This window comes from Macaca thibetana, chromosome 6 (assembly GCF_024542745.1).
Source record: "Macaca thibetana thibetana isolate TM-01 chromosome 6, ASM2454274v1, whole genome shotgun sequence".
Taxonomy (NCBI): Eukaryota; Metazoa; Chordata; class Mammalia; order Primates; family Cercopithecidae; genus Macaca; species Macaca thibetana.
Window position 1 is genome coordinate 101,539,553 of NC_065583.1, and position 16,104 is coordinate 101,555,656.

At 37.7% G+C, this 16,104-nt stretch overlaps 1 protein-coding gene across 5 annotated transcripts; it reads left to right on the forward strand.

The window, feature by feature from the left end:
• The first annotated feature begins 516 nt into the window (after positions 1–516).
• Positions 517–14,743, forward strand: MTX3 (metaxin 3). 5 transcript variants are annotated; one of them, XM_050795709.1, is made up of 9 exons: positions 517–621; positions 1,117–1,186; positions 1,547–1,623; positions 2,548–2,640; positions 3,150–3,332; positions 3,479–3,555; positions 4,711–4,868; positions 6,151–6,239; positions 7,728–14,743. In XM_050795709.1, the coding sequence occupies exons 1-9, from the start codon at positions 541–543 to the stop codon at positions 7,836–7,838; spliced, it is 939 nt and encodes a 312-aa protein (XP_050651666.1). In that variant the 5' UTR covers positions 517–540; the 3' UTR covers positions 7,839–14,743. The 5 variants fall into 5 exon arrangements, 4 of the variants coding, with proteins under 4 accessions (XP_050651666.1, XP_050651668.1, XP_050651667.1 ...); XR_007726830.1 differs by having other exon boundaries at positions 526–621; positions 5,252–6,239; positions 7,728–7,737; XM_050795710.1 differs by lacking the exon at positions 7,728–14,743 and adding an exon at positions 5,252–5,348 and having other exon boundaries at positions 526–621; positions 6,151–6,223.
• Positions 14,744–16,104: the final 1,361 nt, after the last annotated feature.

The window sequence follows — 16,104 nt, forward strand, 5'->3', positions numbered from 1 at the left end:
CCTGCACTGAAGGTGGGCAGAATTTACCTGACATTCAGAAATACTGTAACTTTTAAGCAGGATGGTGCCAGTGAACATGAGGGTGAGAACAGACTGAGGCTGGAAAGGTAGGCAGAGACCATATATATGGGAAAAGGGGTTGAACAATTACTGAGTGCCTCCTGTGTGCCAAGTTCTTTCCCTCCATGACATTTTAAACACCACAATCTTGTAAATACTGAGTCATCCCTATTTTACAAACAGTTAATTTAGGCATCACACAGATTTAATGTTCAAAGGGCTTGGAACACTCTAAGGATCTAATAAATATTAATATTTGAAGAATTACAGGTGGGTCTGTCTGACTTAAGGTGCAGAACTCTTACCCTTTAGGCCAACCTTCTCCTAAGAGTTCTTTCTAATCCCTCCAGTCATTCTCTCCCCCATCTCTCAAGAGCCCCCAAACTGCCCTTCTCTCCCTTCGCCACGCCCCCGCGTTTCCACGTGCCGGAAATTAGGTGGCAAATTACTTCCGGGATAGTAAAGGTCGGCCCCCGCAAGATGGCGGCCCCCTTGGAACTCAGTTGCTGGGGAGGTGGCTGGGGGCTCCCATCGGTTCACAGCGAGTCCCTGGTGGTGATGGTGAGGCCGCCTCACGGGCCAGGGCGCGGGAAGAAGGGGCGGGGCTAGAGGCGAGAGGCTGACTTGCCCTGGTTTCCCGCTGCGCTGCGGGGTCCAGGAGGGCCGGGCCGCTGCACGCTGCATCGCCCCGGGCTCCCTCCCACCAACGAGTCCCCACCTAGCCTGTACCCCCGCCGAAGGCCGGCGGAGACGTCAAGGCTTCTCCGCTTGACTCCCGAGTTTTGTCTGCCTCACAAAGCTGTCTGGGCGGTGAAGTGAAACCCCAAAGAAGGGGGCGCGCCCTCCCTACTCTGCGTCCCCAGGACCTTTTGGGGAGCAAAGTCCCCGAAAGCCGCGGTGGCTGGCGGTCGCGTGCCTACTTGAGATCACGGGGAGGGATGCGGCCTCAAAATCAGTCGCCTTCTGCCTTTGGGGGTGGGGCTGTGAAGTAAAGCTGCTCTGCAGCTTTGCGTTACGCACTTGGTCTAAAATGTTTGATTGCAAACTCTGTTTCAGGCTTATGCCAAATTTTGTGGTGCACCCTTGAAAGTCAATGTGATAGATAACACCTGGAGAGGTTCAAGAGGTATAGTGTAAACCTTTACACTCCCCTTTCTGTACTGTTTTTTTTTTCTTCTTGTATTTAAAGCTGTGAGGTATATAGCTATAATATTAAGGATTTAGTTTCTTACCGTGACCTTGGCTCTGTGTTGTTTATGATTTGATCATTCTGAGTAATACCTCAAAGTGCAAGCCAAATCACTGGAAATTATGAGAAATGAAAATGTTCTCTAGAACCGCTCTTTGTGAAACAGCAAAAAAACCAAGACAAGCTTACTCATTTTTTCCCCTCTAAATGTGCATCTGCTATAGTTTTTAGGGTATTGCAATCTCTTCAGAGGAAATCACACTGTGTCCTTGTATGTAAACTGTCTTTTGATTATAGGCGATGTACCAATTTTGACAACTGAAGACAACATGGTTTCTCAGCCAGCAAAAATACTAAACTTTTTAAGAAAACAGGTGGGTGGTTCACTTGGAAGAAGTAGATGAGTAGATTGTTGATCCCTGCATGTCGGGCTTTTTTTTTTTTTTTTTTTTTTTTTTTTTTTTTGCCAACTCATTAGACAATTGGAGATACCTGGGATAAGATTTAAAAACAGATTTGAGAATCACTGCTCCAAAGCATGAGTTCTGTGATTGGAAAGTCATATGAAGAGGTAGTCAATTTATATTTTAATAACCTTTGAATTTTATTGAAATTTGTATGTAAGTAGATTTAATGTAGCCATTTTCACTATTACACTTATTGATAGGATTGTCTATTTTGTCACATAGTTGGTACACATTTTGTGCTGAGCATGACATCTGAGTTCTCACCAACTAGCAACTATATTATTTTTAAAAAGCTCTTATAGCAGTTTTATGGAATAATGTATCTAAATGTTTTAACAGTAGAGAGTTGTGTATCCAAAATGTTTAAACATGTAAAGATTTATATAAATGCAAAAGTTATTTGTTTTGCCAATACTGTGCTTAAAAAAAGTTGTGTCAATAACATTTTGAACTTTTATAAATGGGAAGGTTTTTTTCTTTTTCCATGGGGAGAAACACAGCCAACTGGAACTGTTTCCTTCTTGTTAAAAATAATAGTTGCTTTTATTAAGTTTGTATTACATGCCATGCACTGAACTAGGTCATTAACAAGCATGAAAATAATAGTAGTTAATATTATAACATTTATTGACCATATTGCGTATGTGATGCCGTGCTAAGAACTTTTATGTGCATTAAGCAATAGGTTTCACTGGATTTGTATTTCTCTTTCTCCCATTTTAATACCACATTTGCTATTTGTGAGGAAAAATACGAATCCTGATTTGATTAGTTTTACTGTTTTGGGACTGCTCTTTGACTTCTGAGTTTTGTTTTTTTTTTTTTTAATAGAAATATAATGCTGATTATGAACTCTCAGCAAAACAAGGAGCAGATACATTGGCTTACATTGCTCTCCTTGAAGAGAAGCTTCTCCCTGCAGTGGTGAGTGTTCTTAAATATTACAGTATTTTAGTGGCCTAGTTGCAAATGTACATAGTCTGTTTAGAAGAAAACCAATGAGAAAAGTCTTAAGAGAAAATTTTACTTATATGTTAATCTTAATTCTTTCATATTACTGTGAAACTGGATTCTGTTAGGCATTCAACTAGTATGTGAAACAACAAAGTAAAAGAAAATGTCATGTTGGAAATTCTTTGTGGGAGATGGATCTTTTTGCTGCATGTATAGAATTGGGTATAATTCATTCATTCAACAAATGTTTATTGAACACCTGCTATGTGTCAGGCCTTGTTCTGGGTGCTTGGAATATAGCAGTCAACAAAACTCACACATTTTAAAATAATCTTGTTTTATCCCGAGTCATTCTAATTGGAAAACTTGTATGAAGTCACTTCATATAAAGGTATTTATGAAAAACCTTCATGTTGATTGAGTGATCTTTCTTTTAATAAAAGAACATCCTGGTAGTGTTTTTTTCTCTCCCTTTGCAGCTTCACACATTCTGGGTTGAGAGTGACAATTACTTTACTGTGACAAAGCCATGGTTTGCTTCACAAATTCCTTTTCCTTTGAGTTTGATCCTGCCTGGAAGAATGTCTAAGGGAGCACTGAACAGGATTCTCCTGACCAGAGGACAGCCTCCACTCTACCACCTCCGAGAAGTGGAAGCACAGGTATAGTGTGGATTATTCTTCAAGCAAGGGCCCTAGAGAGAAAGGATAAGAAAAATCGCAGACATGAGTTTATCTAGAGATGCCTTCCTCAAAAGTAGTTTTAGAGTATCTTTTCTACTTTTGAGATATAATTTCATCCTTATTAGATATACAGAGATGCCAAGGAGTGCCTAAATCTTCTATCAAACAGATTGGGAACATCTCAGTTTTTCTTCGGAGATACGTGAGTATTCCCTTAAAAATCATTTTGATATTTTGTGCACCTATATTCAGTGAGCAGCTATTTAAAGCAAGTCCTCTTATCTCTCCAAAAGATGAGTTTTTCACTTAAAAAAAGAAAAGATTTAGGCCAGGTGCAGTGGCTCATGCCTGTAATCCCAGCAAGGCAAAGGTGGGCAGATCACCTGAGGCCAGGAGTTCAAGACCAGCCTGCCCAATATGGCGAAACCCCGTCTCTACTAAAAATACAAAAAATTAGCTGGGTGTGGTGGTGGGTACCTGTAATCCCAGCTACTTGGGAGGCTGAGGCAGGAGAATCGCTTGAACCTGGGAGGCAGAGGTTGCAGTGAGCTGAGATCACGCCACTGCATTCCAGCCTGGGTGGCAAGAGCGAAACTCTGTGTCAAAAAACAAAACAAAACAAACAAAAAAATTTAATGGGCTTTTATTATAGGAAACTTTTTCTACCAGTGATAATCTAACATTGACTTAGTAGGCTGCATATGTGACTTTAAAACATCTAAGACTGTTCCCACTCTGCTTCCCGTCTATTTAACATTTGTGAGTGAAAATGAATCTATGACAATTTCATTTTCTTCTAAATAGTTAGAGTCTAAGCTACTCAATGAGTAAAACCTTAGTTGCATCATTTTTATAAACTAAAATGGATAGTAAACCTTTTAAGAGACTATATTGTGTAATTCAGAATTGAGAATTTTGAAAAAAAATTAAACACCATCCCAAGTTAATATTTTCTTAGATGCTTTAAAAAATCCTTAATTTAATATTTTCTTTTATTTATTTATTTTATTATTATTATTATTTTTGAGATGGAGTCTCACTCTTGTTGCCCAGGCTAGAGTGCAGTGGCATGATCTTGGCTCATTGCAACCTCCGCCTCCTGGGTTCAAGCAAGTCTCCTGCCTCAACCTCTCAAGTAGCTGGGTTTACAAGTCCTTGCCACTACGCACCGCTTTTTTGTATTTTTAGTAAAGACAGGGTTTCACCATGTTGGTCAGGCCTATCTCAAACTCCTGACCTCAAGTGATCTGCCCGCCTTCATCTCCCAAAGTGCTGGGATTACAGGCATTGAGCCACTGCACCCGGCCTTTAGGTAATATTGTCTTATGTGCTTAAAAAATCCTTAATTTATTTCTAGGCCTTCTACCTTGGATGCCTATGTTTTTGGTTTTCTTGCACCTCTTTACAAAGTACGGTTTCCTAAAGTTCAGCTACAAGAACATCTGAAACAGCTCTCCAACCTCTGTCGCTTTTGTGATGACATCCTGAGCAGTTATTTTAGGCTTAGTCTTGGAGGTAAGCTGGCTCTTCTTCAGCTAATACTTGTTTGCTTATTCTCCTATGTATGTATAAGCAAAATCCACTACTTATTTTAATTTTAAAAGTTTGTGTATTGTCTTTAAATAGTGGTTGATAACACTTCAAGGATTTATATTTTTCTGACTTCATTTTTATTCTCACATTAGTTTTTATTTAAATAGAGAAATAGATATTTGCCTTTTATCTATTCCTCTGGATTTTTACATTTCTTGCTTCTTGTTCTTTAAATATTACCCCTTTGAAGTGGGTCATGTTTTTCTAAAAGGTTGAAACCACAGGTATTAAGTATTTGCTGAAAAAGAGTTTATCCGAATGCAAATGGACAATTACTTTAAATGATTCTTACCTGCTGCTTCTAGCATTTTCCTGCATGAACAGAAATCAGCAGCAGATTGATTTTGGTGAGGTACACTCCCATGATTCCACTACTTGAAAACTGATTGCATCAGAATGGAGGTATAGTAAATAGAGGGCACCTGTTACTTAGGATGTGCTTCGTTGAGAGAGTGGGGCCTTGTGCTTAAGTGATTCAGATACTAAATTTCTATTGGGAGGGTTGGCTGAAATTGTCCTTTTAAGAAACAGATTATAAAGATAGCTGGCTTAGGTGGACAGCTTGTTATTTTATGGTGGGTTATATGTTCTGTATACAGGAAGGGGTTAGTAGTTTGGGAGTCATGAAATTAAGTGATGTTCAACCTTGTTAACTTGGGAGCAGTGGTTAGCAAACCTGATTATTTGACAGATAAAAAATCTTGGGTCCTATTCCAGACTTACTAAATTAGAATCTTTTAGGCATCAATCCTATGAATTTGTATTTTTAAGTTCTTCTAAATACTTTGGATGTCTGGTGGGCAACTTTTTGGGAGTTACTGCCTTGGAAAACTATCCAGATAGTTGTGACCAAAGACCTATTTGAAATGGGTGCAAGAAAGGAATAGCTTAAACCTGAGAAGGAAATGAGGACTACTGTGCTTTTTTTTTTTTTAAATACTAATTATTGTGGCCAATTGCAGAACACTTGGTTAGCATTGTCTACTTAGCGGACAAATTTTCGTCCGTTTTGCTCAGGGTTTAATTTTGGAGCATTCAAATCCCTCTCTTCGCCTTTAAACCCAGAATGGTTTTCCTCTTTGCCTTTTTTGGGGAGAGTGGGGCACTGGACAGGGTGGGTAGACTCAAAATTCTTTCAATCTAAATAGCTTTAAAGGCTTTAAAAATTTCCTGTCTTTCTCTGATTTCTGTCCTGGCTTCTTAGGCATCTCTCCAGCTGGACAAGATACGGTAGATGCAAATCTTCAGAAACTCACACAACTTGTAAATAAGGAATCCAACTTGATTGAAAAGGTCAAGTCTACTTCAATCATTTTGTCATAGCTTAGTATTTTCCTTTCTGTAGCTAATATTGTCATTTGGGTCACACATTAACTGTACCCTTTTAGTTTTTTTATAGAGTTTATTTTTCAGAAAACTGTTCAACTATACTTTCACTAAAGTTGTATGTAACATAGTGTTTTGAAGCCAGTAGTGGCCTGATTGGGGAAAGATCAGAAAAGAGTATTGGGTTTACTTTTGCCACACAATTAGTACCCTTTAAGCTAGGAAATTCAAAAGATTTGCTTTAAAAAAACAAAGCAAAAACACTTCTTGCTTGCATGTCTGCCTCTCTGTCTCTTAAGTTAATGTTTCTTAAGATTGTAAGCACCGGGCTTATCCTTTCTTATTAACAGCACCATAATGTTCTTTTCTTCTTTCCACATGAAAGTTTTATTTTTTCTCCTTCTTGTTCTTCTCTGCTGTAGATACAGTATGTGGTTTTTCACCAGTGTATATATTTTGCCACTTGGGGTGTTCTTTTCATGAGAGAAACACTGAGGAACTGGGTAGGGGAGAGAGCCAACAAAGGGAATTTCAAGGGCGATTCTAGTAGGAAAAATACAAAGAGGTTACATATTTTTTCCCCAGTAACTGATAAGCTTGCTTTTTTTTTTTTTTTTTGATACAAATAGTAATACTTACTGTTTTACAAACTCATAGGGCAGTGAAGCCTGAGGCCTGATGATACTGGCTAACAGTTTTTGAGGTCCAGCACTGTGTTATTTGAGCTTGATGTGGGTTACCTCATTTAGAACTGATCCAGTGTTTAGAAAACCACTGGATTAGATGTAAAGAATTTATCTTTCTTTTTGCCTAATGTCCTAGCTTCCTTTGGTCTACATACTCTCAGCTTTAAAAAGCTGGTCTTTTTTGATTGGAATACAGGTCATTTTCATTGAGGCAAAGAAGTATAGTTGAAAGAATAATAGTTTTGGAATCAGAAGACCTGGGTTCAAGTTTCAGCTCTCATACTAGCTTGTGACATGGGGCAAATCACTTAACCTTACGGAGTCTCGGTTTGCTTATCTATACAACAGGGAAGGTCTGTGTCTGCATTTTCTTCATAGCGTATTGGGAAGATCAAATAAGATATTGTACGTGAACATAGTTTGCAAACTGGAGCTTAGTGTAACAGTATCGCTTTTACACTTACTATCAGAAGATCTCTTTAAGTTATGCTATGGTTGAGTTCAGTAGAATATTTATTTTTTGGAATTACTGTAATTCTGTGAAGGTATCAGGAATGAGCCACATTGCTGTTTACAGAAACTGAGTCAGCTGGTATTTGAGGTATGACATTTAGAATTCTTGAGATTATTTGTAAGAAAAAGATTTCTCTAGCAGCCCAGGAAACATATGGTTCTGTACTCTTCTAGGCTATAGTTTGGATGGGGAGGCCACAGTCCACATAAGTGGTGCCACAGCATTAGTCAGATGTATCTTTTGTACTTTCTACAGATGGATGACAATCTTCGCCAAAGCCCTCAGCTTCCTCCTCGGAAACTGCCAACACTTAAACTGACTCCAGCAGAAGAAGAAAATAATTCCTTCCAACGGCTTTCACCCTGACAGCAGTCATGGTTTGTGGCCAAAGTCAAATGATTGTTGCAGTAATCTCTTACACCAAGTGTGTGAAGGCAAAAAGAAGATACCATAATAGGTATTAAGGAAGACTCTAAACCAAAAGGAACTTTCTATGACATCTATTTTTATTACTATTATTGTTATTAGGAAGCTTGTATTCTAGCTTGGCACTGCATTTTTAATAACATCAAAGAGAATGCTAATTGAACTTGGTGGGTGGGGGGAAGAAAAACACATCGTACTGTATACAAAAAACTGCCTTAATCATGGCAGATTTTTGCCTTTGGTTCATAGGTTGCTGACCAAAAGCTACAATTCTGTTCTGAATGTGCACTCCTAATTTATTTGAGTTAATTTATTCAATTTATTAACTTAGTTTTCTTAGACCAGGCTGAATACCTAATGTGTGGCTCTTTGGCTGAGGCTTTTTACTTCTGTTTAGAAATTTGATGCCTATTTTAGGAACCAGAAAAAGATAAATTGCTTCAGTAGAAGAGACCATATTTAGCTTTAAAAAGTGATGAGGAACGTGCTTTTTAATTATGCTCTCATAAGTCTAATCTTTTGGGGGTTTAGTAGCACATAGATAAATATTAAAGGTGGTTACATATAATAACATCTGATAATACTCATTTCAGTATAACATTGGTCTTTGCTGATGTGTTCGATATACGTTAGGAAGGGTTCTTTTAGTTTAGTTGGGCGAATGTGGCAGTTTTAGACCTATGTCTTTGTAGTACATCTTTAGTTGTATTTCTTGTATTAATTCCAGAAGAAGTGAATGTACTGGTCATAGTTACTATGCTAGGCTGTAAAATCTTACTGAAATTGCCCTCTTGTTAGATACTACTCAGGAGGAGCCCATGGCCAGGGTAGTAGAAATACTTACTGTGCATCTGGTCCAAGTTTTTTATGCTTGGCTCAGGCTAATATTCTTTCATAAGATGCATATCATATAGTCAGAAGCTTTCTGACAACCAATTATTTTCCATATGTTTCACTTACAGTCAAAGAATACAAAGGAACAATCAGAAATAGCAGCTTTTAACAAATATTTTCTATTTATTGGTTGCTGAACTGTTAAGGGATTTGCTGTGTGGTAATTTTACTTATAATAGAAACTTGTTTATTTTAGTGGTTGAGGTGCTTCTGTTGTCCTAAAACCACTTCTGAGGTTTTCAAAATGTAGAACCATGTTTTTGATTAGTGTCTTAAAAGATTATTGTGGTGCTCATGAAATCTTATCAAGTCCTGTAGGAACCCATATGTTAAGAAAACAAGCTTTGTAGTCAAAAGACTCATCTAATTTGAGCTGAGTGGAGCTCAGCTGTGTTTGACCCACATCCTCCCAATTTGTTCTGTATTTAGGTAGTTATTTATACAGGAGTCTTTAAGTCATTGTAAATATTTTTTCTTGAAAGTTTTAACTAAATGAGAAATAAGGTAGTCTTCAAAATCTTGGTCATCTGTTTGGATGTATTTAGGGAAAGTACCTCATGAGTTGCACATTACTTCTACAACAGGGTGTGTGTGTGTGTGTGTGTGTGTGTGTGTGTGTGTGTATTAGGCATCTTCAAAGGCAGGTTATTAGATTCCAGCAGTCTAAAATCTGATTCCAGCAGTCTGAAATCTAAATATTTTATATTGGAAATCATGACTGTGAGACTTTATTGTCCTCTGGGATGGATGTGTATTGGAGAAGGGTGATTAGCACATTCATCAGACATGTGTTTATGCTTTGGTCAAGGCCAGTCATTTTTAATTATGATTTATATCAGACCCTTCAAAAAGTATTTGAAATACATTACAGTTATAACATACATAACATGTATATTACAAGCATATTACATGTAAAACAGGACAATTAAAAAATTTTTAATTTTAAAGAATTAAAAACATTAAAAAATTTAAATTAAAAAAATTAAAAATTTGCAGAACAATATCAACACTGACAGATTCTAAAATTAAGTGGTAAATTTAATTCCAAGTTTCTCTATGGGCAAAGTCAAAAGATAATGCTAGGTTATGTCAATTTTTCTTTCAATAAAACTGCTGATGTCCATTAGTAAGAAAAATGTGTTTAAAGTTTTACAGGAACGTGGAGCTCATGTTCTTCTGATATGTAGACTTTGATAAAGAAGCATACTGTAATATTTCATAACCTGAAATTTTAATCAAAAGAGGTCATTTTAGAATAACAAGTATTTGTCTTTTTTAGTAGAGGGAGTGACTGTCAATATGATTTATTTGCTTTTGTGTCATCCCTACTTCAAACTGCCATAAGCCTTACATTCTCACTATAGTCCATAATGCTTCCAGATCACCTTTCCTAAGATGCAACATGCGATTTTAGTGAGAGTTTGTATGTTGGGTTACTTAGTTGAGCTATTTGTATATAAGCAGATGAGATGACAGGAAGCTGTAACTGAGCACAAAGTACTTTAGGGACCAATCACACATACAGGAAGCTCTTAGAAAAGAACTTTTTTTTTTTTTTTTTGAGACAGAGTTTCGCTCTTGTTGCCCAGGCTGGAGTGCAGTGGTGCAATCTCGGCTCACTGCAACCTCCGCCTCCTGGGTTCAAGCAAGTCTCCTGTCTCAGCCTAAGTAGGTGGGATTACAGGCATGTGCCACCACACCCAGCTAATTTTGTTTTTTTTTTTAATAGAGACGGGTTTCACCATGTTGGTCAGGCAGGTCTCGAACTCCTGACCTCAAGTGATCCACCCACCTCAGCCTCCCCAAGTGCTGGGATTACAGGCATGAGCCACTGCGCCCGGCCAAAAAAGAACATTTTGTCAATCTGAACAGAGCACAGACCATTTTTTCAGACTGAACAGACTGCTAGACCAGCCTGTTTTAGATAAAGTTTGAGTTCATTGGGATAAATGGCCCCAATCTTAAACAGAATACTGTGAGCCAATGGCTTTTGGAAGTGATGGTGGAGGATAATATGATTAAAGGGAACATGCTTGTGTTTATTTTTGTTGGTAGTATATGATTAGAAAAACTGGTCAGATAATTCCCATCAGATGAAGATCTTCCATGAACAAACTGCCATCAATCATCCATAAGACTGATTTTTTTTTTTTTAAGGAACACTAAAGAAGCTGTAAAGAACATTGAAGGTGGTCATTCCTTCAAAACTGTGTTTTGACCACACAAAAGGTGGGCATTAACAAACCAAATTTCAACTTAAGTCTGTATTATTTTGGGGGTGCTGCAAGACTGGAGATTTTATAAAAGCAAGCATTTTTATTTCCGTTTATAATTCGTATTCATTCAATATTGCTAGATATATTAATGTGAAGGAATGGGGAAGCTTATTTCAATCAAAGCTAAAATTTTCAGAAGCCTGTAAAAATGGAAAAACACCATTGAAAGAGGCAGAAATAGGTAATGGAGATAGTATCTTAGAAAACCTGTTGGTTAAGGCAGTGATAAAAGTAGTATTTGAACTTGGTAGTGCTTCCTTACAATCTCCTCCAAAAATATGCATTTACCAGGCTTGTTACATTTTTTTGACAGTTTTTCATCAACTGTCAAAAACTTTAACCCTTTTAAAACCTAGATATAAATGCTTACATGTAAAGACAGGAAGCTAAGCAATGGGTACCTGGAATCTCTCTGAACTATTTTTATAACTTCTTGTGAGTCTAAGTATTTCAAAATAAAAGTGGTTTTAAAGTAAATTCATAGATTAAATGTATCATTATCTATATAAACTATGATTTAAAACTTTAATTTTCCAAACATAGTATTCAACTTAGTTGAATAAATATATGATAGAAGTTAAATACAATTTTTATTTCGTTCTTAAGAAAAACTCATGTTTGTAACAAATGACTTTATCTAAAGATCTATTTTGCCTTACCAGAAAAGAAAAAACCAACCTAAAACCAAAAACTCCTTTTCCCTAGGATGTCAAAAATGCTGTGACTTAAAATATCTAATTATATTTTTTTCTTTCTATGGTAGCGGGGTTTACTTCTGAGGATAAAATATTTTGAAAAAGTTCTGTCCCTTGACGTGGTAGTTCTCCCGTGCCTTGTACTTGTTCTCTCTACTTGTTCTCTCTCCAGATGCACAGTTTCACAAGATGCTCACCTTTAATGAAGAAGGTGTAGCTTTTCGTTTTAAGCTGTAATTGTCTTTGTCTTGATTTGGCTATTTTTATAACTGAAATCCTGAGCAACAGAGATAATTTGGGTGGTAATGATAGTCTTTTGTGTATGTTCTTGATGTTAAATGTTTTTTGCTGCCATTCAACTTTGTGGAATTTATGTTTACTTTTCAGTGTTTTCATATTGCTTAACCAGATTTTAAAGAAATTTTGTTGTTAGTTACGTGAAGTCAAAGGTCAGTAGGTCAGTAATCCCATTATCCTCAAACTTGAAGTTTCATTAGATGTTCAAAATGCTAATTTTCACAGAGATATAAGGATAAATTTGTTTTAGTTTTGTTTTGGTTCCCAAACTCTTGTTGGGGTATAGTGTTTGCTAGGAGCCCAGGTTACCTGCCCTGGACTTAGATTGTGATTGAAGTGGAGAGGTACTCTAGGAGTTTAAAAAGACACAAAATTATTTTTTTCCAGACTAGTTAATTCTGATAAGAATTAACATTCTTGAACAAAGGTATCAGAAAGGGTATCTCGAGTTGAAGGTTTGTGAATAGAAAGGGAAATGTGATAGAAGATTATTCAGAACAAAATAGACAAAATAACAAGAGACAGGAAAATAAGTCTCTTTGTATCCTTATTAATCATATGAAATTATGCTATAATATTTTTTAAAAATCACCTTTTTGGTTCTGGGTGAAGCAGTTCCTAGCAGAGTGTTTTGTCAGAACATACTGTTAGGTGAATAGAGGGTTCTGTGGCCAAGTAAGTGTGGGAAATAGTGGGTTAGACAAAATTGAGTTACTGTTGGCCTTTCAGACCTTTGATATGCTAATGTGCATTTTAAATCTCCGAGAAGCACCTCTATTTTATACATCATTTCCCTAATTTATTTTAATACGGATTTGTTTTTGTTTTTGTTTTTTTGAGATGGAGTCTTGCTCTTGTCGCTTAGGCTGGAGTGCAGTGGTGCAATTTCGGCTCAGTACAACTTCCGCTTCCCAGGTTCAGGCAATTCTCCTGCCTCAGCCTCCCAAGTAACTGGGATTACAGGCGCCCGCCACCACACCCAGCTAATTTTTGTATTTTTAGTAGAGATGGGGTTTCACCATGTTGACCAGGCTGATTTTGAACTCCTGACCTCAGGTGATTCTGCCTGCCTCACCCCCCAAAATGCTGGAATTACAGGCATGAGCCACTGCCCCCTGCTGGATTTTTTTTTAAAGTAGGTATCTTGTGGGATTTATGTTCTGAGAGATACACCTGAGGAAATGCTCCCTACGGTGTTTTTGCTAGTTTATACTCATTGCAAAGGTTTCTTATCGTTGGGTGCCCCTCTAGCCAGTAGTAGTAAAATGGGAAGAGACAGGTCAAGACTTCCTTGGACCATGGTATTGAGAGGGGTATGGCTGTCGGCATAGATACCTTGGTTATTTAGGCATTTGTGAGGGAGGCCCCTGGCTATTTCAGCCCCTTTCCTCAGAATCCTAGTTGGCCAGGAGCAGCTATACAGGTGTCTGAACTGGTGGTTTGAGGACTACCCAGTTCCTAAGCATCCATGAGGCAGAGGGAACCAACTTGTATTTCCAGAACAACTTTACAAACCTTTTCTGGCTGTGCTTTAAAAGTGCCAAAAAGGCAAAGGATGTTTATGACATTGAAGTCACATACAAGCTAGTATGATACATATATCATAGAAAGCTTATAGTTGCTTCAGTGACAAAGCAAAGGAAGGTTAATATTTTCAAGTTTTGTTCATTACTGAAGACAGTCTAAGGTTCATAGTTTTCACTAAATTCTAAGCAGATTCTGTATCCTAAAACATTTAAACGTCACTAGGCCTGCAAGTTTGAGAGGGTTAGCTAAATATGTTTGATATCACTTCAGAGTCTAAAACCAGATTACTAATCATGTGTAAGGAAGCATTTTGTGTGTCTTTGCAATGTATACAATTGCATCATTTGGAACACCGTTTTGAGTGTGTATTTGAGAGAAAGCTCGCCTGTGGGTTTTGAGTTGTGGTGTAATGGTGAACATGTAGCCACATGAAAGGCCGTTGGATCTTTGTTCTGATTCTTCAGTCTTCTCGCAAATTCAGAGAAATGTCTTTTAATCATTTCGTTTACATATCCCAGATCCTTGGAAATCATGAAAAATAACTTGCCAGAGTTTGCATCAGCCCTCAATAAGTTATGAACCATAGAGAAGGTCATGGGGCCCTTCGTTCTTTGGACTGTTGGCTACTTCTGCAGTTCTGGCTTCCTTCTCTCTAGGAGGAGTAGTGTACTCAAGCTTTTAAGTTAAATGCATAAAAATGAGTTTTATTTCTCTTCTGACTTGGTTTTTAATTTTATGAAATGGGAGATGTTTTTCCATTTTTCTATTCATTTTGAAGTGGGAGTTTGAGGTGTTTGTAATGTCACGTTATTGTTCGGAAAGATTGACAGTAAAAAAGACAAGTAATATATGTATGTAGTATGCATATTAGTTTTGTCCCATCAAGCCTATCTTTGAATGGCAAACATTTTTAAAACATCTGTTCTAGTTGCACAACTACTCTAGCTTCATTATAAAGTAAACAATCTTAAAGTAAGCAATGTTGGCCATAATTTCAATATTCTAGCCTTGCCGAGTGTGAATATATTTTACTCAGAGACTGTATAAATACACTAAAGTGGTGATGGTGATCAATATTGTAAAGAATTTATTCTGATAAATGAGAAACTGGATATAATGTCAAAATAGCTATTTTCTCAATAAAAATCTCAAATCTGACTGCTTATTAATTCTTGATTTAATGTTATTTATTCTTTGAGGTACATCTTTTCATCGGGAAGAATTTTTTGGTGGTTGAATGTAGTTGTTCATGGCTGGGACTGAGCTATAGACATAGTGGGTTTTTTAAAAATGTCCATTTTTTTTGAGACAGTTTTGCTGTTATCACCCAGGCTGGAGTGCAATTGTGCGATCTCAGCTCACTGCAGCCTCCGCCACCCAGGTTCAAGCACTTCTCCTGCCTTAGTCTCCCAAGTAGCTGGGATTACAAGCACCTGCCACCATAATTTTTTTTTTTTAGGTGTTTCACCATGTTGGCCAGGCTGGTCTTGAACTCCTGACCCCAGGTGATCCACTTGTCTCGGTCTCCCAAAGTGCTGGGATTACAGGCGTGAGCCACCGTGCCTGGCCAAAAAATGTCCATTCTTTCTGTTATGCATTGAGACCACTTGTGCTCTTGCCACTCCGGGCTAAGGGAGGTTAGAGGTCTGTTCTCTAGGCCACCGGTTTGTGTAGGACCTCAGATGCTCACGCAACTTTGCAGGGTTATAGTTCTGTCATCCCTTCAGCTCTGTCAGTTTCTTGTAAATTATACCTTTTGCTCACCCAGACAGTACAGGGATAGTCCATTGTAATTGAATGGAAGATTTAACTGAGAAAAATAATCTAATTTTAGTTGGAGGGAAGACATTCAGGTTTTTTTACTGCTTTGTGTTTATGGGACAAAGTATATGCTTATAGAGAACCCTGTTATTTATAGCTGTAAGTTAAATAGGGCAAGTTCCCTGAGAGAATGGGTGTCTTCACTAGTAGAATTTTTAAAAATTGAGGTGTAATTTACCTATAGTAAAATGCATAGACCTTCCAAGTACAGCTATGCAGGTATGTAAGTACTTTTCTCACATGAGAAGCCACCTACATCTTTGTCAATACTCCTTTCCCCAAAGAACACAAATCTTAATTACTTATGCACTTTGGGTTCCAGGTGAAAGCCCTTGGGTGGATTGAGGTGCTGAGTAGTGATCACTTGCTTGCTACAAAAGAACAAAAGAGGAGTTGCTGTTGTGGAATAATGGAATTCTTTTGCGGAGAGACACTACTTAGAGTCACAAAGCTGGGAACCATATGACAAAGAGCTTCAGAAATTTTGTTCTTAATTGCTCATCTCAGAGGCTTGACTTTCGTCTGAGACTATCTGGGGAGCTCAGAAACTCCTGGATGTCCATACTGATCTCCTTCAGTGGATGGTAGGCTACAACACAAGGTGCTCTCTTTCCTTTGCTGCATATAGCAGCGATTGGTGGGAAAACTCTTGCGTTTTACCATGTTGGGGTCTTGTCTTCAGTGAGCCTCCATAGC